The following is a 23,450-nucleotide window of genomic DNA, read 5'->3' as shown; positions in this document are numbered from 1 at the left end:
TACAACACAGACAGCCTCATTGCTGGATGTCTGCAATGGGGAAAAACAGCTCCTCGGTTTCTAAATTGCATTAAATGAGATCAGAACCACTGTTGTGTAGTGGACTTCAACAAGAACTTGCCTTCACACCAGGATTTAAAAAAAGGTAACAGAAGAGCTGAGAAAAGGGAGAAGGAGCAAGAGGAGGGAAGGAAATTAACTTTATAGGGACAAGGATAGCTGAGGGACTGAGGCAAAAGAATGAGATTGAAAAAAGCCTTTCCTGCAGAGGAGGCACATTGGAACCCAAGCTTTTCAGGGTGAGAGCTGTTTCCAGGGCTGTGCTCAGTCAGATCTCCTTTGGGCAGGGAGCACAGTGCACCTTTCAGTGCCACATCCCACACCGATTAGCTCCTTTGTTGAACCTTGTGGCAGAGCTCATGAATCCAGTGGAGGTGGAAGGCAACCCCTCTTGGGTTGAGGAGTGTGGGCAGGTTTGCTCTGCTTCTTGATCTGTCTTCCAAATACATGACTTTGCTGTTCAGGGACGCTTGTCTGGCACAAGGTCACTGTGTTTGGTTGGTTTGTTGGCTCATTTGTGCTTAAAACTTTTACGCAGCTACCTCAGTGCTGATTTCACAACATTACAGTTGGACTGCTGTGAGATTTCTTTAGTTTTTTTAATTGAAATCGAGGGAACAGCAGAGAAAGTCCCCTTCCATTTGGCCAGTATTCTATTTTATTCTAATTTTATTTTATCTTTATTTTTATCTATTGTATTCTAATACAATGGATTTGTATTTCTATAAAGTAATGAATCCCTTCTAAAAATAGCAAATACTGATTTTACTGGTGACATTTTTAACCCTGCAGCCTAAATCTCCTAGAAGATCAACAGAACTCTGCCATCTAGGAACCTAATTCACTTCTGAGAGTATAGTATGTAAGCCCCTAAGGCAATTTTATGCATTGATTTTTTCCCATTTATTTTATGCACAAGTTGCCTCTAGGACAGCTTCAACATCACTTTAATGATGACAGCTTTGTCCACAATGCCTCTGATAATGTTTATCTGCTATGATTATTACAAAACTGCATAGAAATATAACCGAATGTAGAAATATATTCAAATATAACAAAGGTGCTTAGCTCAGAGGCAAGGGAAAAGTTATATGACCATGCTTTGCAGAATTGTCTTGTATTTGGAGACATCTACATCATCCTTCCACAAGCAATAGGCAGCTATAAAATTCCTTCTTTACTGCAGCACAAGCCCCTCTGTGGAAAAGAATCAGTGTCACAGGATAGTTAGAGATACTTCAGTGGCAACAGTAAAACACTCAAACATTACGACTCTAATCTCGCTCAGCTTTGCATTGTTGTCAGGAGTAATTCTATAAAACTAAACATACTTGCAATACAGGGAGATCAGAATCAGTTTCTTCGGTGCCTAGAGCTGAAACCCAGTTGTCTGATGGAACTCTTCTCGTAGCTAAAGGATGACTTCCCTAAGTCACGGTGTCGGAGAAGAGCTAAGGTATTACGTGATGATTTGATCCAATACCATATCCATTAGTTCTACTTATTTAAAAGTCAGTTAAAATCACTTCTAAAATGTTTTCCTTGTTGAAAATCCTTTTCTCTCATCTCTGGGTTTTTTTTTTAATTGTATTTTACTTTGGTCAAACAAAAATACATTACTTGGCATTTTAATGTTTTTTTATAGCACTGTCACTCTGTGTAATCAAGCCAGGTTTAGGAATAATGCTAGTTACCCTGCAAAACATGTCACCCAAATTTTCTGTTTTCACGTAGGGATAATAATTGCTGAAATCTAGAACCTTCCGAAAGATAAAAACATCTAGGGCTATGGGCAGAATTATTCATGTTATCTTCGCAGATTTTGTTAAGGTTGAAGAGAAGTACTTATTTCCTATGGTATTTTTTGTCCGTGGAATTCTAAGCCTGGGAAGTTACAGGGAAAGTACAAGTTAAAGCAAAATAAAACACTAGAAAAATGGAAAAAAAAAAAAAAAGACCCAACTGAACCCCTATTCACTTAAACTTGTTTGCCCAGTTTGGCTAGTGGTGACTGAGTTTTAAGTGAAGATGCTTTTCAGTTTTTACTTCATTAATGAATATAAGATTTAAAATAAAAGATAACTGTAAAATTGCCCTTGGTTTTCGCGATAGAAGCAAGTGTCTTGTTGATGGGAACAATGTATTGAGAGACAACTCTCATACAAAGTGCAAATGGATGATGTTTTCTGATCATGTCACACTAATTTTCCAGTTTATCAGTCATTTCAGTTCCGAGCTGGAGTGACAAGATGGTATCATATTTGATCTTCATATATATCACATAACCTCTCAGGTTTAGAAGTTCACATGAGCTGAAACCTCTGCCTTTGCCTGGACAGTGTTGTGCCAACAGCACTTGAGTGATAACTCCTTTTTCTCCTCTGCTTGACGCAGGATGAAGTGGCCCAGCCTCTGAACCTTTCAGCCAAACCCAAGACATCTGATGGCAAATCTCCCACATCCCCCACCTCTCCTCACATGCCAGCTCTGAGAATAAACAGCGGGGCCAGCTCGCTAAAGTCCTCCGTGCCAGCAACATTAGCGAGTCCTTCGGCCAGAGCCAACACAATAGGTGAGCTCAGTCGTGTCTATCCCACCCATAATAAGGGATAGGTCCTCGTTAAGGGGGGGAAAAGGGGATGGAAAGGGGATTGGATTTGCCACTGGCCAGGAGCTGTCAAAAGTTGATCATAATACTCCAGTTGGTTGGTCTCGGCAAAGAAACTCGCAGAGACTTTCCTTTCAAGAAGGGTGTCTTAACTTCTACAGAGTCAGAAAACAAAGAGCTGTGTTACTTCAGATGCTGCTTTCTCACAGAAGTTAATAAATGCTGTTTGTTTAATGGCACACTTTAAAGACAGTGATCTGTCTAATGGTGGGCAATGAAGACCTGCAATACTGTACTATGTCATCCAGAAGTGATGGATAAACTTTCAAAAAGAAAGTTAAAACTCTACATCTTTCTAAAATTACAAGTTTAATCCTTAGTCCGTCCAAATGCTGAATGGAATATTATTTTAGCTTGGTGTATTAAGCAAAAAAATCACCAGATCCATTCAAAAAAACCCCAGATTTGATGTTCTATGCAAAAAATCTTGACTGACTGTTTTCACCAATGTTCCAGAAAGCAGTGATAATTCTTCCTCCTGCTAAAACTATGTCTTGGCCTAAAGACCATCTAAATAATAACAGTCTGAGTGGAGATTTCATGAGTCTGATACGTTAAAGGGACTGCTCTTTGTGTGTATAAGGAAAATGTGTGTACAGCCCATTCTTGATCCTTGTAACTGAAATTTTGTATTCCATGAAGTGATTGAGTATAACCTGAATCAAGATTTCATTCTGTAAATCCAGCTCTGTTTTGGGAATTAAGTGAAGCAGATGTACTTTTTCTGCTGTCTGTTGTGTTCCTCTTAAAGCGTCTCCTGCCTGGACATTTTCAGGGATAGCACAAAAAACCCCCAAAAGGAGGCATAGGTCAAACTTATCAGAAGCTATGTCTTTGATACAGCAGTGCTATGCAGTAAAATTTATTTGGTATGACACATTACAATTATATAAATATTTTTTAAATATCACATTACTAATTGTTAATGTCTGTATTGTTATTAACCTTACACTCTTTAACTGTGGTACGTAGTAATGTATTCCATCTTTAATTTGCTTGACCCTGCTGCTCTCCACGCACAATGCATCGAATTTCAATTTTTTCACGTTAGATTTTTTGTCCTTAAGTAGAGGGAACATCACATTTCGATGGGAAGTTAAGCATCTGACCTGCATCTCTGTGGCAAGACATCTCTTGTTCTCCCCCTCCAATCTTCTTTCCCTACACACCTGATATTTTCCATAGGTTTGAAACCCCTGCAATTTACTTCTTTTAACAAGATGCAGATTTTGAAATGCTGTACCTTTAATGAGTGATAATGTAATTGGATAAAAGCTGTGAGGATGAACGGAGCTTTAAAGGTCACTCTTGTAAGAAGAATTAATGTGTTATACCATTAATAAACCATGGAAAACGGTGGAGCAAAAGATAACATACTTAAGTTATTGTTAATGACATAGAGTTCACTGCCGTATATCTCTCAGCTACAAATATAGAAAGTGACTTTTTGAGGTTGCTGAGCAGTATCACTGTGCATGCTGTATATATATAAGATAAGCTGTCCTTGACTGGTGCGGGAGCTGGATGGACACAGAGTACTTCCAGCGAAGGTTTACCCTTTAATTGAGGACTGCAAGAAGGAAAGGCTCCTGAGCACCCTGCAGGGTCTCCTGTGACTGCTAGGTCAGATCCAACCTGAGTCACAGCAAGCAGGACTCGTGGCCCTGATGGAACTATTTGGTGATCTTGAAGTGAGCATGAGATTTCAAGTCACCCTCCAGCAGGAGCTACATCGTGAAAAACTTTGATAGCATTTTCAGCAAAGCTACAAAGGTCCCTAAAGTGGTAGGGAAGCTGGATCACCTTCTCATCCCGAGTGATAAATCACTCTAGAGGAACAGTCACTGGGAAGCACTCAGTCCCTTGTCAGACACTTGCCTCCACCCTTGGAGCTGTCAGCACAAGGCACAGTGTCTGTCCCAGGAGTGCACAGCCCACCTTGCTGGGATGCAGCTGAACTGTTGCTTTTCACCACCACTAACTTCCAGTTAAAAGCATTCTCTGAAAACAGCTCTTTAGGCTCCTTGGCTCCCATGGCATGGAGAAATGTCTGGGTATTGTTCAGTTTTCCTTGGGAGACAAGAGCTCAGAGATGATCAGCAGAGCTGCACTCAGGCACAGAGCTCCACAGCCCTTTCCAGAGCTATCCCTATAGCATATAAATTGTGCTACAGACTGAGCAGTCACAAATGTCATGGCTTCATGGATGACTTTAAATCCAAGCATTTCTTTTTGGGAACAGGCATATGTCCGTGTACTAAAAACAGAAACAACTTCCCTCTGCTCTTTGCCATTATCTGCAACATCTCTGTGCTAGTTTGGCAATCCTTGGAACTAAGTGCATTTTATGTAATGCAGTTCCCCTCTCTGTCAATAATTCACCACCTACCCTAAACAACAATAATTTACATTCAACTCGCTTCTATATTAATCATTTCCCTGCACACCAGCATCTTGGCAGCTACTGAAAAACATAAGGAGTGCTTGCTTTTATTCACTGTCATGTGCCAAACTGTCTCAAAGATAGCAGTATTCAGGAAAAGCCAAATAGTCTGGAGAAGGGCATGAATTCCAGTTCCTAGGCAAATTCAGCTCTGTTACACATTGAAAGTATTATACCTAGACAAGAGCAAAAGCAGCCCTAATACACTAATACTGCTGTTTGTTTATTTGCTTCCTTTTTAATTTATTCTGACTACATGCAAGGTTGATCAGTAACAGATGCAAACTGGGGAAGAAACCAAGCAAGTTGGTAAAATGGAGATTTTTAAAAAAAAAGTAATATCAGCTGGTAGCACTTTGCTGGTGCAGAATATATTCTTCCTTATGATGGGAAAGCTGGAATTACTGGAATTCCATTGGCTGGGAATTACTGAACTGGGTCATTTGATAAAAGCAACGTGGATCAAGTTATTTCATGTAAAACTCTCAGGGTTCCTGGGGATTTAGCCAAAAGCTAGCTGTTAGTACAATTAACAACAGTCAAACCACACAGAAACTTTTCTTTCTAGTTTTTGCTCTCCAAGGAAGATGGGAATGCCAGTCCCACTCTGTCTGCAGTCTAAAAAAAAAAATAAAACCCCAAACCAAAGTAAAATCCTGACAGCAGCGCAGCACTGAACTAATCTGACATCAGCTTCTTCCCCTGAAATGTTTTAAGCAGCAAGACAATGTCCTACGTTTTTTGGCAATCAGCAGATCAGATAGAAGAGTCTAGCAATACAACAAGGATGTGTAATCTGACATGATTAGACAAGGCTCTTTAGGAACAGAACATTCATAATTGAGACAAAGAAAGAGTATTAATAACACTTTCCTAACACGGCAGTTAGCCATTTTATATTTCCTTTCTTTAATCTTAGTGTTTTTCAACAAATCATGGGATTTAATAGCGTGTTTTGGCAGATTAGAGGATTTATGGCCCAGATGTTTTTTGTTCTAAAAATGGATTAGGGTGTAAAGTTTGCTGGAATCCATGGAACATGTTGAGGCAAGCCGGTCATTTTGTGTGTGATTAGTGCCTGCCTTCTGTCTCACAGTCCCTCCATCTGTCACAATTCACCAATGGATCTGGTTAGATTTAGCCTCATGTCACAAACAGAAGTCCCTTTTCTGGGCAATTTCATATTACAGATTCATTTTATGCCGTTTTTATGCCCTAGTTAAAAGACAGAAAGAAGTGTGTGCGTGTGCACACGTGTGGGGATGTGGAGGGGGAGAGGGAGATTGATAGATATTAGCCTCTCCTTTAATATTTGAAAAATAGACTGGGGCTTGGAGTCTCCCATCAGTATTCTATCCTACAAATCGCATGCAGATCATAATAAGTATAATCTACAGTACGCGAAAGGAAAAAAAAATGACGAAGTGTCACATTTAAAATTAAATAGTATTAGCTGTGCCGGTGATGCTTGTAACATTTTAAAGGAAATAATTCAGTGACTACTAAGGCTAAGCCCTAGGCTGTGAATTTGCAGCAAAACAGTGGACATTTGACCTACTATTAGCAGCATGAATAGGAGTGGGGATGTAGGTCTGTGTAGCTGCGGTTTCTTATACGTTTGTGAATGACAGGTGGTGGTGGGGAGCATTCAGAGGATGAGGTTTCTCTTCCCAGCCATTATGCATTTCATATCTATAGCAAACCACCGCCACCTGTGGTTTATTTTAATGTATTCACAAGTTTTAAGAAGGGGAGGAATGAAACGGTCTATTTTTAAGAGTTTGGGATTGCTGCCGTGATCAAAGCTTCCCCTAACTCTGATCTGGTTACATCCTGCTGCACACAAACCGCAGGGCTAACCTCTGCAGTGTCAGGGAAATATTGAAACTAATGGCATCAAATAGCAGCGACGACGATTTTGGCACCGAGGGTTCTCGTGCTTTATGTCCAGGTGGCTCTATCATAACAACAACAGAATTGCAGAGCACGGATGGGTCTGTGGGCATTGCCTTTTAACTCTTTCTCATTAATAATGATAAACTCTGCGTTCCACCGATGAAAGCTAAAGTGTTTTCTTGTAACTTTCTCTTTTTAAGACATCCTTTCTTCTATCACGTCGTCAGGTTATTTAAATGACCACGATGCTGTCACCAAGGCCATCCAGGAGGCCCGGCAGATGAAGGAGCAGCTTCGGAGGGAGCAGCAGGTGCTGGATGGGAAGGTGGCAGTGGTGAACAGCCTGGGTCTCAATAACTGCAGGACAGAAAAGGTGAGTTTCCCAGGCTCCCTTTGCTAAGGGTCAGAGTGTGCATTTGCCTCTCCCCACAGGAATCGCTTCTTCCTCCCTTCTCTTCCTCCTTACTCTGTTTTTCCTTCCCTGTTTTGGAAACGGAATAGTTGAAAAAAAAGTGAAAAGCAAAATGAAAGCCACGACCAAAAGATGACATGAGAGAGACCCAGAGACCCCTGGGGGAGAGTGGGGAGGAGGCAGAGATAGTTAAAGCCCTCACAAGAACTTTGGAGGCCACTAATTCATTCTCTGTTCCAGCCTGTCAACATGTGTTAAGAGAAGGTGATCTTGGAAATCTCTGGGTCTAAGTGGAAATCTTGCTTTATGGAAATGCTTACATGTGTTTGTGAGATGAGCTGGATTTGAAAATATTCAAGCTTCTTTAGGAACATAAGCTTTGCTGATACTCAGGCTCAGCTTCTGGGCATTTAGCCTTGTGAGGTTGTCATATATGATATTTTGTGACCATTGCAATGTAGCACTGTCATGTCACGTTAGATGACTTAACAAAATTGAAAAAGCGGAGAATTGACAACACAAACTGCCCCGAATATTTGCAGTGAAACTTACAGGCCTCAGAACGCATGGGCCTTGCACCTCCTGCTTTTGGACTGGCCTGTGAAGCTGTGCTATAACAAAATACCCACAACGTGGATATTCTGTAGTCAAATTTGTGTGTGCTGTAAGTGTCGTGTGTGTCAGCGAGGCTGTGAGTTGCTGCTTTTCCCTGGAAGTGCCTGATGTCTTTCTGTGCACTGCCCTGGCTGAGGGAGGATAAATAGACCTGCCAGTGCTTGCTGCCACATTTATAGTGAGCTGTCCTTATAATGGTGCCACCCGAGATATACATCCCAGCTCTGGCAAGCATCTCAGCATTGTGTGCTCAGCAAGGCTTTCCCCTCCGTTCCTCTTCTCCCCTGCAATATTTTCTGAGGTGATTCAGCCGCCGCTGTGCAGTACGAGGATCCCCGTTGTCACATTTGGTGTCAACTGCACTTTATTGAAACCACTTCTCCTATAAGGTCTTGTGCAATTCACTGAGACAGGCAGATAAATAGATTGAATAAAAATGATCAGCTATTTAGCAGAAACTTGAAATCCAGTCATCCTAGGAAGCTTGTGAGTCAAACAATATTGTCCAGAATGAGCAGATTGCTAATTTGGATAGCTTTCCATTTTCCCTGTTTTTAGATGGAGTTTGATCAATAAGCTGTGAGAAGCCAGCAGCCTGGGTAATGAATGTTAAATGTACATGTGAGCCTCTCACCACTGTACTTTGTTCATCAGCCTATCCTGGGTGTAAGTGATGTAGAAATTACTCCAATTTCATGCACTTTCTGGAGAGCAAGGGGAAGGAAAAAAGAGGTCAGTGTGATAGGTATGTGGCAGTACATACCCTGTTTTTTAGAAGAATAAGGGTGCTGCTGTGGGGAGAGAGAAAGAAAGAGAGGGATAGAGCATGTTTACGGCATTTCACAGAGAAGAGTACCAGAAGGGAAAAGGGAAAAGCAGAGTGTCAGATATAAGAAGAAGTGATCACAAGCACAAAGGAATTTATATTCAAATATTTAAGCATTCTTGAAAGGATGCTCGGAGCAGAAATTCCTTTTCTCTGCTCCCCATGTAGAAATGACTTTAACACTCAGCCAGATGCTAATGCAAAGTGACTCAAGCTATTCCTCGCAAGCATAGCTAAATTGCCGTTATTTGTTAAGCGCATTGAATTCAGCTGTGGATACAGCAGTTGGTTGCATTCAGAAAGCATCTGTACCCTTTTTTTTTCCCTTTTTCCTTTTTTTTTTTTCTTTTTTTAATCCTCCAAAGCAGAGACAACTCTACCTATCTCCCCCTTCTCCTCCCTTGCGCTGGCTGGGAATTGTCAAGTGACAACCGACCAAATCCTTTTGGACAGGAAGCCTTCATCCTGAGTTCTATATACTTGCAAAGCAGGCCTTGTGGTTGGATCAGGAAGCCCATTAAAAGCACTTTGATGGTATGGAAATTCATCTTCATGAAGCACCCAGGCCCCTAAGCAGCATGCTGTTTAGCTGTGGTTACAGATCAGTCATTCACATCGGAGGGCAGTAATTGTGCTGACGGCTTGTTCGGCAATGGAAGCACATAAAATAATCCCAGGCCCTCCACCATGGCATTGCGAGTTAATCTTCTTTAATACAGATCAGCTGTTGTTCTAACACATGACTTTATGCTGGCTCTAGTGACTCTGCACAGCCTTTTGATTAAGTAACAGGAGTGGAACCATCTGCATTCACTTTATTCTGTTGCTTTCCTATTCTTGGGATTCTCCTTACTCCTTCTGTTTTCACTTCTCACCCTCAACCTCAGTTGAAGTTTATTTTCCTCTCTAATTCATGCCTCCTGGTGGGCTCGTGGAGGGCAGACAGGAGTTCTTTTACAAGGTAGCAGGGAGAAAAAATGGTTTGCTCAATTGAAAATTTTTCTAAAGCAAACGTAGGCTTTGGGGAACTTGATAAAATTAATGCCAAAACTTTATTGGCTCTCTGATTTGTACTCAAAGATCTCAGATGTGTTTTCCTACCTAATTGATTCTGTGATTCTGTGACTTATTTTAATATGGGAACTTCACATTCAGACAAACAACCCAACTTCTCTGAAGTTTGTGTCTTTTTGCTCTAAGACTTTAAAGTTTTCTCACTAGGAGCAAGATTTGAGAGGAAAGCAAGTATTGCCATTTTTAATTAAATTTTATTCTGGTTTTCTCTGTTTCCAAAGACAGAGAATTAGATCGTTGGGAAGGTGGCTAGTGAGAAATAGTGCTACTGTTTTACTAGAGAAGCTCAAGGTCCCACCATGGCACTTAGTGGCAGCCCCTGAACTTCTGAGATGTGATATGTCTGTTTTGCTTCCTGACCAGGAGAATGGGAGATGGGGGGTGGAATTAAGAGAGGTTTATCCTGATACATATCTGTGTGTCCCTGGGCACATTAGTACTTAGGAATGCACATTCTGTCTGTAGTTATGTACAGAAGAAAGACTCTCCTTCCTGTAGAGTGACCTCATTTATAGGTAACAAAAACTCATTTGGGGATTTCCCAGATCTTTCTCCCTTCCTTGCTGCAGTGGGAAGTGTACTTTTGGAGACCTGTGATTCTCTGAGACCTGTTGAGCTTTTTGTTGCATGAATTGCTGCCACAGCCCCAGTGCAGGCAGGGCTCTGTGCCATTCACAACATGCATGTGAGACTCTTGGTGGGGATTCATCTGCCAGGGGTGACTGGGCAGGCTTGGGGCTGGAAATCACCTTTGGGAGTGTCTGTTAAGTTCTTGGGGCTCTTGGTATGTGTCCTGTTTTCTTGCCTGTGTTCCCAGATGGGTTGATCCCTCTGGACAGCCAGTCATGCCAGCTAAGGCAGTAGTCAGACAGGAATTTCATGGAATTAGAGCGAAACGGTAGAAAAGGAGTCATAAATAAGAAAAGATTTTTAAAAAATGGCTAAGATTATTTGGGTGAGTCACTTTTTGGGCATCCAACTTGGACCATCTTGACGGATTTGATTTTCAGAGGATTACAGTAAAAACTATGAGCATCACAACGAACATGGATTTTACTAAAACCTATTTTAATTGCAAATGCAGTAAAACATATTTTTACATTACTTTTCTTGGAAACATTTCCCTGTATAAATGAGAAGTGTGTGTATATGTTTTTCTGGTTTCTTGGAAACCCGAGAGCATAGTTTTATTTGCAATTGTCATCTACAGTTAATTATAGCTTGATATGTACTATACATAAACAATGTTACCTATTATACACATAGCTCAGAGCTCAGGTTGTCAGCTGGGGTGAGCACCACAACAGGCAGCATCAGCCTCTCTGCTCAGCCCCAAAACTGCTGAGTGCATTCAAATACACCCCCTGTGCCCAAGTGTGTGCAAGTTCTCCCTGTTATTGCTTGGAGTGTGTCCTTTCAGGAGGCTCTGACATGCACTTGTCTGCTGGGCTGTGACTAAAGAGCTATTTGTAACAATATTTATTCCAGCATTGTAAGCAGGAGCCCATTACTCATGCCTGTGGAACACTGGGTCCAGGATGTCTTTCCTCCCATTCCCACTCTCCCCTCCTCCCACCATCCTCCCCACTGCCACCCCCACCTCTCCCTCGTCCCCTTAAGAGAGTGCCAAACACGACATGACAGTGACCAATGTTGACTTAATGTGGATGTTTAATAATGAAAAAAGTGTGTCAGTTCCAGCGTTAGTTACAAATGGCAGTAAGTATATCGGGTGGCAGCCCTGTAATAATTTTACATCCATCATTCCTTCCTGATGCCTCGCTGGCTGCCTGATGGATGGGGATAGCAGAGTTAACTCTTGAGAAACCACTGTGATCTGCTGAGCTGAGATTAATTTTGTCCCTGCTCTCCCCTTGGGAAGGAGGGGAATATTAAGAATCTCAAACCCACAGATCTGCTGCCTTTGAGAAATAAAACACTGGAGCTCACTTTACTAAAGACATAAGGAATAGTTGGTTTAACACATGGCATTTAAATTTCTCTTGCAGTTGAGAATTTTACTTCGGTAACTTTTTTTCTTCCCCTAATGGTTAGATTTGAACCAGAAAGTTGAGAAAATAGAAGGACAGAAGGGCAGGGAGGTGAAGAAAGGAGGAGGGTTGGTAAAACAGACTAAGCCTGTGCTTGCTGCAGACACTGGGTCAGACTAGATTGAGTAAATTGCAAGGATTGCAGCTGGGACCTGGTGCAAGCCAGGCTTCCCAAACAGGAGAAACCCACTGGGAATCAGTCCAGAGGCGCAGTACTAACACCATAAACCAAATCACTTTGCAAGAGTTGAAAGAGGCCCGTTGTCAGAATCTCTGTAATATTTTACTGGAAAAAGACTTTGGCATTCTCAAGGACTAGCAGAGGCTGTGTCACCCACAGACATTACACACATACACACTTCTCCCTGCACGTTCAGCAGACCTAATAGGCACATCCTGTAGCCCACTTTATTCCTCACTGGCCTGTAAAACTTTAGGAAAGCTGGTCAGTGTATTATTTTTGTCTTCTTTTTGCAGTGTGAGCAAAGATCCATTTGGACTAATGATTATACAAGGTGGGGACCAGGTTGTGTCTTGCAGACAATGAACTGTTAGAGTCCCACAAGACAGAAGTTAATGTGTTCTCCTAACAATCATATATCCCCCCTCTTATTATCCCTCTCCCTGCTCTCTTCCTAAGTTTGTCTCACTGCTGTTCTTTGCCAGCAGGAATTGTTGTGTGTGGGTTACAGTCCTCTTTGTTCATGCTATCAGCACAGAGCACAAAGTTTTCAAAACGTGTGACAAGAAGCTGAGCAGGTATTATGTCATCACCCATCCTTCACCCGGATGTCAGATTCCCAATAAGCCCAGTCAGCAGCCTCAACAGGGTTATTTGTGGTCCAGGAGTCTTGTTCAGCAGGATTACTGTACCCACTGCCATTTCTCCTGAAACTTCTCTCAAATTTAATTAAGAAAACACAGGTCAGGCTTGCACACTGCAAAGATCAGAATTGGTTTTGCCTAACACTAAGCCATAAAGATTTTGATTTACTTCGGCTGAAAGTTTATCTGTTTATTATCTGTCCTTCCCCCCAACCCCTCCCCTTTTTTTTTTGCCATTTGCTTTGTGGAGCTTGTGTATATTTATATTTACAGCCTCTGCATTTAATGGCCACATGCCTTGTTTTCACAGATGGCCAGTGGAAGAACTCCCCTCCCCCCTTTTCCTTTAGTAAAGCCTGCCTTTGGGTTTGCTACTTTTGTCACAGTGCCACTACTCTCAGTTAGCAAGTGCCTACGCATGGGAGGGAGAGATTCTGCACTGAGGACTTTTTTTATTCCCCCAAGGATTTTAGATCTTTATTTTAAAACACTTTTTTTTTCCCCTCCTGGTTGACCATCGTTTATTAAATGCCCAGATCCGTTTTTTAAAGCTTAAGTATGGATATTTATGTGTGTCTTTAGTGCCTCGTGATGGCAGGGTTGGATGGGCAGGGCTAGCTAATAAAAAATGAAGCCTATGGAGGGAGGGATGGATTCTGCCCACAGATGTGTGTGTGAAACTCCAGCTGAAGTTAAGGAGAGCAGCAGGCAGAGAGGCATGGGAAGAGCCCTAGACCCTTGTAGCTGCTGAAGTCCAAATGGGAATTAAGTCTTGGTTCAGTCCAAAGGGCAGAGATTGGAAACATTCACAGCCCAGTGTGGATCAACGAGGACTGCAGCTGTTTATGCTGTAGTGGAAGTTTTATGAAGCCCAATAAAGATGGATCAGCTTCCTCCTGAAAAAAAAAAATAATAAAACATACAGTTGATTTGGAGTTCTTGTTATGACTTTTGAGCTTTTTGGAGTCCTTGGGTTTAAGTTCTTAGCTGTGCCCTACAGCCATGAGAGCTTATTACTTCCTGAGATTTTTTTTATTTTTACATAATCACATGCCCCCAGTCACTGGGGCTTTCAGCACATTCAGGGACTCCAGCCTCAGTGCAGTACCTCTCTTCAGTGTAATAGAGGCTGAGCCTGATTCTTCTGTGAATTGTGTCCATTTAGGCTCCAGAGAGATCAGCCTGACCTGTTCTGCAGGGCTGGAACAAGTGTAAGCAAAGGTGCATCAGCCTGCATAATTTGAATACCTTCTAGGGAAAAAAGGGAAAAAAATAGTCTATAATGGCTGTACTGCTGCTATGCAGTTGAGTCACACATTGTTTACTAAACAATTGCCAGGAAGGCAGACACTGTGTTCTTGCTTTCTCTTTGCGTGCATGCAGACCCTCCTTCCCAGGAAATCCTGTGTGGGCTGTGATTTTCCTCTTGTTTCATTTTTGGTGTGCCACCTCTCTCCCCCAATTAACGCTTCATTTCCACACTGATCAGCTGTACCAGCTCTCTGACTCGCTGTGAATCCCTGGTTAACATTTACACGGCACATTTCATCCAGGGACCTCAAAACTCCTCTCAATGGTGGGAAAGCATCGCTATCTCCGTCCTGTGGAGTTCAGGAAATTAAGGTGCAGCGATGGAACAATTCCCAGAGATTTACAGGCCGTGTCAGCCCAGGAAGCAGTCTGGATGAGAAACTGGGTCATGGAACTCTTAACCTATTTGCTGTCAGCAGATTACAGCTGGATCTGGTTGAGGTCAATGCCTGTGCCTCTGCTGTAACAACTTTCCTAAGAAGGAAACAGCATCTCATCATTCTGCTTTGATTCTCTTTTCCTTTTTTGCTCCATCTTTAAAATAGTGGGCTATGCCAGGCCTATGTGCATTTTCATGTAAAAGTCCTGACTTGCACTATGTCTCAGAGATCATAACCAAAGAAAAGCAGGACCTCAGTGTCCTCTAGAATTCCTACTTCCCATCAGTTTGTTTCCAAGCCAAATAATACACTTTATGAAGGAAGTCATTCTTTCTAAAATAAAGAATTAAAAAAAAAAAAAAAAAAGGAACCTTAGGGATCTGACCCTTGCCAAGTTATTGAGGATTTTCCTCTTTTTATTTCAGTGGACTCTGTCATGCCTTCAGTGCTTTTAAAGGGACTGACTTGAGAGCCCTTAGACACCTAGGCCCTGTGTCCACAATGCACAGCAAAGAAAGTGACTGTATAAATTTCAGCAAATTCTTTCTGTGAATTGGTGTCTATTCCTGAGAGAAGAGTAATTAAATGTCTGGCTCTTCTTGGTCAATCTGATTTTTTCCCTGTGACACCTCATAAGGAACCTCTCTACTGAGTCCATATAATGCATCATGTAAATTGCAAATCAGATGCAATGATTTCTAGGCAGTATTAAAGCAATATGGATTTTAATATGCATTGTAAACCAAAAGATATGGTTCCTTCACCAAGTGATGTAGCCCCAACTTAGACTGCATAATTTTGAAAGAAGTTTCATAAAATCAGGAAGAGCCACAAATAAAGAGTGTTCTTTTATTTTCTTGCTTCTAATGCTGCTTTTAGGTTCTGTGGGTGGATTATTCCATGAAAAACAGAGATCTCAGATAAGCAAGACTGAAAGAGCTGAGGGGGTGGTGAATGCATTGTTTCTTCATACTCAACTTTGATGCAGCAACAAAAAAAAAATCTCCCAAATGATAACTTGCTGTGGCATTATAAATAATCTTTCATCTTCTTTGGTGGTCCACAGAGTTTATATAATTGGAAGGCTAAAACCCTTCTTTGTTGTTTCTTGCCTTTTCATTAGTATAGTAGAAGACTATAAAATTGTGCAGCCAGAAGGGTTTTAACAATTACTGAGCCAACATTTGAAAGTCTCACTCTATTTTATCATTTTATGCATGTGCTTTTTATGAGTTTTACAGCCCTGCAAGTGTTACTTAAGCAAGGTCCATTGCAATGGTGGATCTATAACTGCTTTATTTTTATTTTGCTTTCCCTGGTACCATGTGCCATCAGCAAGAGTCACAGTTCCAAGCTCACAAAGGAATTACAAGCTTGAGATGGTAATTTTTTGTAAGATCCAGGAGTGCCAGTTTCAGTTTCTAAAGCAATCAGTCTTGCTAAGGATCCTTTGGCAAGTCCCATAATGTGTGACTCAATTTCCCTTCTGGTAAACAGAGTTAATAATCTTGCCTTTCTTTGTGAAATGTTGTGGGTAATTCACTGATGAGTGAGGAACACTTGGACAAGGTGACACAGGAAAACCCAAATCTAAATTGAAGATCCCTCTGAAAACAGCTGGGAATTCTCTTAGAGCAGTTAGAGGTGTGACAAGGTTTGAACACAGACAGTGTGCACAGTACCTGTTTTGAAGGAAGGTGAGATTAAAATGCAGGAGTAGAGCCTGGACTGTAAATAATTCATCATGTGCAAGCCTTTGGGCAGAGCTCTCACTATTGCCAGTGGTTCCCCCAAGTTTTTCCAGCTCTCTGTCATCCATAATGCCTGCCTGCCTCATGTTTTCCACATTTGGTAGGACTGTGGATGAAGGTTTTAGAACTCAGGCTATTCTGGTGTTTATTATTACGAGAGACAGAGGGATTGCACAGAAAGATTTCTTCTATGAAGTCTTCACTCATGTTAGATGGAGCATAAGGCTCTTCACCTTCTTGGAGAGCTAAGGAAAATACCACAGTGTTGAGTGGATAACACCTGGGGCCACCAGTGCGTCTGATAATTAAATATATTTTTCTGTCAATAGGTGAACTTTTATTGTGGGATCATAGCAACTAATCTGCCCAAAAGTTTAGAATTTGGTGCATTTTGACCAAGGTATTTGTTGGAAGGGTTGATATTTACAGGCCCTTGCTGGGGAAGGAGATGTACCTCAGCACCACAAGACACATCAGATCCTGTCACAGGTGCCGCTCAGCAATCTGAGATAAAATCTGCCTTATCAAAACTAAAGTCTATTCGAAAATACCATCTTTAGCATTTAGATAAGAGAAATAGCCGGACAAATTGTAGCTGGAGGGGGAGGGAAGACATGAGCCACACAAAAGGACAGTAGCAGGCAACCATCTGTTTCTTTTTAATGTATTGACACTGACCAAAGGTAGCAGGCACTGTGTCCATCAGTGTGTTTGGAATTGTTAGAAATTATCTGCAAGTTTCTCCTTGCAGTCCACAGATAACCATGGTTGGCTCTCTCCAGCATTTTTTTTTTTTGCCTGGCCTTTCAGTTCACTTTGGATAAGAAAAGCAGGAATGGGAAGTGATGTTCCTGAACACTCCTCCACTAGAATTCTATGCTGGCTGTTTCTCTGCAGGCATCAGGACTGAGCTAGGAGCAATATTCCTGTCAGGGAAAATGGGGGTAGGGTCAGGGGAGTAGCAAAGTGAGGAGTGGACTGCTTCAGTAGAAGTGCTAACCTTGAATTATGCAATCGGAAAAACAGCTCTTGCCAAGCGCAGCTCCAGCGGAGTTCAGAGTGCCGGCGGTGTTTGCCAAACACCCCAGCCAAGAGGATGTCTCCAAGAGGGGGAGGAGGGATCTGCTGCCATATGCCCAGCACTCCCAGTGTTCTGGGAGGACTGGGGAGTCCTTCAGGAGTGGAGGTGTGGGAATGGTCCCGGGTGCACCCTGAGCTCTGGCACCGTGACCCAGTATGAGATGGGAGCGGTGAGGGCAGAGGGCAGGAGGCAAGTCTCAGGATGGCCTTATTTCTCAAACGTTCCAAGGTTATGCTCCACTTTTGTGGGAGGAGTTCTGGCAAACAGGATCAGGCTGTTCTACATATGTTTTGACTCTTCTTGTTTTATGTTTCTTCTATGAAAGAGACTGCAACCAAGTTCTTGTCATTTTTAGATCAATGTTTTGTTAAACTACGACAGCTATCCATGACAGAGAGCCAACTAACTTTTGCAGCTGACCACAAAATTGAGTCTGACTTGTGGTGCTTAGTCATTTTTTTTTTACATGACACATTCCATGTGTGTATGTGTTTTTGTTCTTTGAAATATGATTAGAGCGTTTCTAGGAGCTGTGGTACAAATCAATCTTCTTCGGCAGGTTAATTTCTTTGATTAATAAAGTTTTAAAAACTTCTCATCACATTGTGGCTATTGCTGAAACCTCTCTGGTTTATACTTTGAACAATTGGGCTATTGTGGCATTGATTGCTCTCTACAGTATTGTCTTCTCTGGTTTGCCCATTAGAATTTTAAATTATCTAGTCAACAGAGCTCTTGCTGCCCCTGCAGGGAGTCTTTCCTACAACCTGATAAAAATGACCATTAGGAAGTCCTTCATAAAGAAAAAAGATATTTGTAAAATGTCTTTCAGCCTTCTGAGGTCTCTGATACAAAATCCAGCAATTTGGAATCACTTCACATTTAGCAAGAGATGGCTATATTTTTTCTCCTGGAAGGACAGGAGTGTTCCTTGCTGCTTGTTTTTGCTGCTTGGTGCTGCAGTAGATGCCACCTGGCATTTTTCACGGGGTGAATAGCATTTCATACCTTAAACAAAGGGATGTTCTGCTTGTACCCCGCTGTTATCTCTGGGTGGGGCCTCATCTTGCTACTGCTTACACTGCTAATCCAACACTGCAGAGTGGAGGCAGTTTTGGGAGTGTGCAATTTGCTTTTGAATTATGATAATGATGATAAATAGATGCTGGCTTTGTATAAACTTCAAATCGTTGTGGATTTCTTGTCTGAAGTTCTTATGTAGATGTTGTGGGTTGGGGGGAGTGCAGTTGGAAGTGGTTGATCTTTAAGGTCCCTTCCAAGCCAAACCATTCTGTGATTCTGTGAGAGAAGGCTGGGATAGCAATATCAGCAGGTTGCCAGTTTATTTGGGGTTGAAGAAGAAAAATTTTTTCCTTTGTTTCTTTGGAGGTTCCATAAAGTCTTGCCCATAAACTGAAACTTGGTAGAAAAGGTAAATAGGTGCTTCCAGCAAACGAAAATCAGTAAGTCATCAACCAAATGCTTTCAGCAAAACAGCATGGGAATGCTGCTTAGCCCCTTTCACATATTTAGTGATTGTAAAAGTGTTTCTCTGTCAGGACCAGGGAAAATCAGCTGCTGTGTCTTTAATGAGAAGAGCGTAGGACAGGAAATTACCGCACTGCTGACATATAGTCAGACTTCTGCATCCAGCCAGGGTGTTGCTGATCTTTCTGCTCTCCTGAGACTGTTTTCATTGGGGTTTGAGGGGGGCAGTTGAGTGGTTTGTTTGGTTTTTTTTAATGGCTTGGGTTAGAAGGCATCTTAAAGATCATCTACCTCCAACCTCTCTGCCATGCACAGGGACACCTTCCACTATCCCAGGCTGCTCAGAGCCCCATCCAGCCTGGCCTTAGACACTGCCAGGGATCCAGGGGCAGCCACAGCTTCTCTGGGCAGCCTGATCTAGAGCCTCACCACCCTCAAAGGGAAGAATTTGTCCCTAACATCTAATCTAAACCCACTCTGTGTCAGTGTGAAGCCATTCCCCCTTGTCCTGCCTCTCCAGGCCCTTCTAAAGGGTCCCTCTCCATCTTTCCTGCAGGCTCCCTTCAGGTCCTGAAAGGCCACAATTAGATCACCCTAAAACCTTCTCTTTTCCAGGCTAAACAATCCCAACTCTCACAGCCTTTCCTCATAGGAGAAGTGCTGTTGCAGAGGAAAAAGCAGGTCTTAGACTTATTATTGCCTCTGTGCTTTTTAGACTTAAAACATTTCTGAGCATTAACACAGAAAAGTACAGCTGGCTGCTTTGATCCTCTTTTCAAGAGCAATATCATGCAGAAGTTCCTTTTAGCTGCCATTTTATCATTGCTGGTGGAATTACACGTTTAAGTAGCAAGGAGTAAATTGTCACCATGGTAAAAGGGTGTTCTCAGTGCTCCTCCTGTTCCAGTTCTCCAGAGAGCTCAGGGCTCCACGCTCATCTGGCATTCCTTCATGGCCCCTCTTCCACCATGCCTGGGCTTTTCAAAATGCAGAATTCTGCCCAAGATGGGTCACTTCAGAGCATCTGTGGGCTGATTAGGCCAGGCTGTGATGGACGAGCTGTACCTGGTGTGAGCCTTGCAGGCAGCATTCCGGGGTATCCACTGACCTCAGGACTCCATCAGATCATACTGGCAGAACGTGGCTGGGAATGGAGCTGCCTCTGACTCCGAGAGCTGCATTGACTGCATAAAGAGAAAGCTGTTAAGTCTGTGCCCTTTGCGCTCCCAGCTCTGTTTCTCTAAGAGGTTTATACATGCTTCAGGAAAAGTCTGCAACAGAGTTACTCCCCTCCCCCATAATATACCCAACAAGAGAAAATGTTCTTTTGTATTCTACCTCGGTGGCAGCATTTTAAAATGATCCCTGACATAAAAATTTTTGAACTCTAGCACTATGAAGTTGACGGTGAATAGATTTTTTCTTTTTTCCTGAGGAAAAACTGTTGACTTCCATTATATATCTGCAATCCATTTGGAAGAAATACAAAGTCAACTTATTCCTGACTTTTTGACTTCTGACAGGCTGCTTTGGGAATGAGAGCTGAGTTAAAACCAGTGGATCAAAGAGTTTGGTAAAGTTAAATGCCTGAACAGTTCAGGTGCTTATTTGAAGCTTCTCCAAGCTCTCAGGCTCTGCTGCGCCTGGAAGTGTTATGGAACTCCTTTTGCTTGGGATAGGCTGAGTCTGCTGCAAGAGCTTTTCCTGCAAAAACCAAGAGCATAGCTCATCTTGCAAGCTTTCCGTGGTGATGTGTCAGGGTATAGACAGAGCACCAGGGGTGCGAAAAAGGGATTCGCAGTGAAAATGAATGTGAGGAGTAGGAGAGTTAACCTCATGTTCCTTAAACTCTGTGAGCATACAAAGTTGAGCAGATTAGCCTTGTTTCTAACTCTTCCTGAGAAAATCTTTCTGCAGTGACTCACATGAATTTGAACCATTCTTTGAATTGTAGATGCAGGGACATCACATTGCAGGAAGCGTTTCTGTATTCACATTGTTCTCTTGTTTTCTGTTTTCTTCTGTAACGCGACCCAGTGACATTATTAGGCTACATAGAACAGTTGCCATGTGAAAACTGGAAGTTTTTGCGGTTTATTGATCTTTTACAGTCATCAGGAGTGGAATAGCGCAAGGAAACAGAAATCTTTCCTTTCAGGAAGAAGCTCAAAAGAATTTTTTCGACTGGAGCCACTTTATTATCATGTCATTTTCTTAGCTTTGCAAAAGGCACCGTGCCTGAGATTTTGAAATGTTAGCATTGCTTCCCTGAAAGATTTATTTTTAAACATATGATTGTCAGGAAGATAGAATGCTCACGAGCAAAAGTCATTGGGAAAACAAAAACAGTCGGAAAATGGAACACCTTTGTGTTTGTAAAGTCAAACAATTCAGAGGGAAGCGAGGTGTTTTGAAGAGAACATTGGAATTAATGGCCCTGGCATGTTGTTCTGGCAGTGTCTTCAGACAGCACTGCAGCCTGACAGATGAATTGGCAGCACAGCCCAGCCTGTTGCAATCCAGGGTTCACAGTTAGTTCTGACCAGATGAATGACGGACGGGGTGTTAGTAGGGTTGGGCAAAACAGTCTGGACAAGAACACAAACTGCTGCCCGAGGATCATGCTTAATTCAGGATGACCCTTTCCCAAGGCCTGTGTAAGTTTGAACTTGGGGTGGCTTTTTTCCCGATGGGCTGCTTCCTAAAATACTGCCTTTTAAAAAGAAACAGGGCAAAGCCATCCATGTCTCTGTGCTTTGATTGCAGGCTAGAAATAGAGTGAAACAATAAATACATTGCTAAAGAGTGTGTATCATCTAAACTTCCAGGCCAGCTTGGCAGTCCCAGGGACATAGAGAGTTGAGGTATTCTTCAGATGTGCAGCCAATTTGGTCTTGCCTAACTAAGCCAGCCTTTTCAACACTATGGAGTTTGCTCATCACTAGCTAGTAAGCCAGTTTTAAAAAGGGCTTTATGGTGGAGGCTGTAACCTTATCTCTTCCAGAAAAAACATTACTATGAATTCCTAAAGACGTGGCTCAGTAAACTGTTGTGAATGGTTATCTAGCTTCCCTATCAACCTCCTAAATAACATGCAAAATTTGGAGTTAGAGTATTTAATTATTTTCCTGATCCAAATCCTGTCATCTTGCCCTCTAGGACAAAACAACACTGGAGACCCTGACTCAGCAGCTAGCAGTAAAACAGAGTGAAGATGGGAAGTTCAGCCACGCAATGATGGATTTCAACATGAGTGGAGATTCTGACGGTCAGTACAAATGGCTTATCCTTATTTCCAGCTTTGTGCGTGCATATCATCAGGATCTGAGGGGAGAATCCAAGTGCTTTGGGGGCTTGTGAGGAATAGGAGTTGTCAGCAATAAGTGGCTATGAAACAAGGCGGGAAGAAGTGATTCATTGTGGGGTGTTTTAAGTCTGGAGATGAGTTTTAGCCTTCTCCCTGCCCAATGATGGTCTCAAGATGGGACCAAAATGTATTTCTTATAAAAGGGACTAAAGGAGACAAATATATGTGGGATAGGAGAGAGCACACAGGGAATCCATGAAGTGTAGACCTGATGCTCCTTAAGTGTTGTGTGCTCTGCATCTCTGGGAGCTCTATGGGTTTGATGAAGCGAGCATAATGTTGTTTCCCTGCTATTGCATATATTGTTAAGGAGATGTTAGCACAAAAACAGGCAAGTACATAAATATTCATTTGCTAGTTAGAGAATTGCTCAAGAGGAAATACACAATATTGCCATCACCTCCTTTCTGTCACAGGAAAGGTAGAGGGTAGGTGACATAATATGACCAGTATTCTGTCAGCAGGAAACTAAGAAAATAAAAAGTAAACCTGCATTGATAAGTATATATTTGGTTTATGTAATTAAGCAGTAAAAGATGGCTTAGAAAAGCTGTTTAATGCTTTATATTAAAAAAAAAAGTTGAAACTTTTCCTCAGGTCTATACTATGTGATACTGAATTAACAGAATAACTAGACCAGACAGTATAGAATATATTAACCATTAACCTATTGCGAATACTGACTCATTGAATGGGCAGCACCTGACCCAGGCTACTGATGGCAGAGGAAGCTCCATACGAAAACACAAGCTGGAAATGTTTCCCTCTCTCTTTTTAGGAAGCGCCGGAGTTTCAGAGTCTCGGATTTACCGGGAGTCCCGAGGGCGTGGGAGCAATGAGCCCCACATCAAGCGCCCCATGAATGCGTTCATGGTGTGGGCTAAGGATGAACGGAGGAAGATCCTTCAAGCCTTCCCTGACATGCACAACTCCAACATCAGCAAGATACTAGGTAAGAATGATAGAGCACTGCTCTTCAAGTGCAAATCTTGAAAAGATTGTGACTGAGTTGAGTGGAGCACCTGACACAGCAGAATTGCTTCTTTCTCTCTTGCTCTTTAATCACTGCACCAAGGACAATGATGGGAGCTTCCCCTGTGCTGCCCAGCAGTGTGCATTAACCACAACCTGAAATGTTCTTGTGTCTTTTTAGTTATTGAGATCGTGGTGGTGATTTTGGTGGGCACAGAGGAGAAACTAAA

At 42.2% G+C, this 23,450-nt stretch overlaps 1 protein-coding gene across 11 annotated transcripts in view; it reads left to right on the top strand.

Annotated features, from left to right (window-relative positions):
• SOX5 (SRY-box transcription factor 5) overlaps window positions 1-23,450 on the top strand; it is a 283,017-nt gene that overhangs the window by 244,623 nt on the left and 14,944 nt on the right. For 7 of the 11 annotated variants that reach the window (XM_085049154.1, XM_085049153.1, XM_085049152.1 and 4 more), the window contains 4 exons: window positions 2,455-2,632; window positions 7,268-7,440; window positions 22,041-22,149; window positions 23,027-23,200. In XM_085049154.1, the coding sequence (XP_084905280.1) occupies window positions 2,455-2,632; window positions 7,268-7,440; window positions 22,041-22,149; window positions 23,027-23,200 (634 nt within the window). The remainder of the gene's footprint in view (window positions 1-2,454; window positions 2,633-7,267; window positions 7,441-22,040; window positions 22,150-23,026; window positions 23,201-23,450) is intronic. The other 4 variants (XM_085049155.1, XM_085049151.1, XM_085049157.1 and 1 more) reach the window with 1 other exon arrangement.

The sequence above is a fragment of the Lichenostomus cassidix genome, chromosome 1Aa, assembly GCF_008360975.1.
Source record: "Lichenostomus cassidix isolate B80296 chromosome 1Aa, HeHo_3.0, whole genome shotgun sequence".
NCBI classification, from domain to species: domain Eukaryota; kingdom Metazoa; phylum Chordata; class Aves; order Passeriformes; family Meliphagidae; genus Lichenostomus; species Lichenostomus cassidix.
This window is presented reverse-complemented; position numbering and strand designations above follow the sequence as displayed.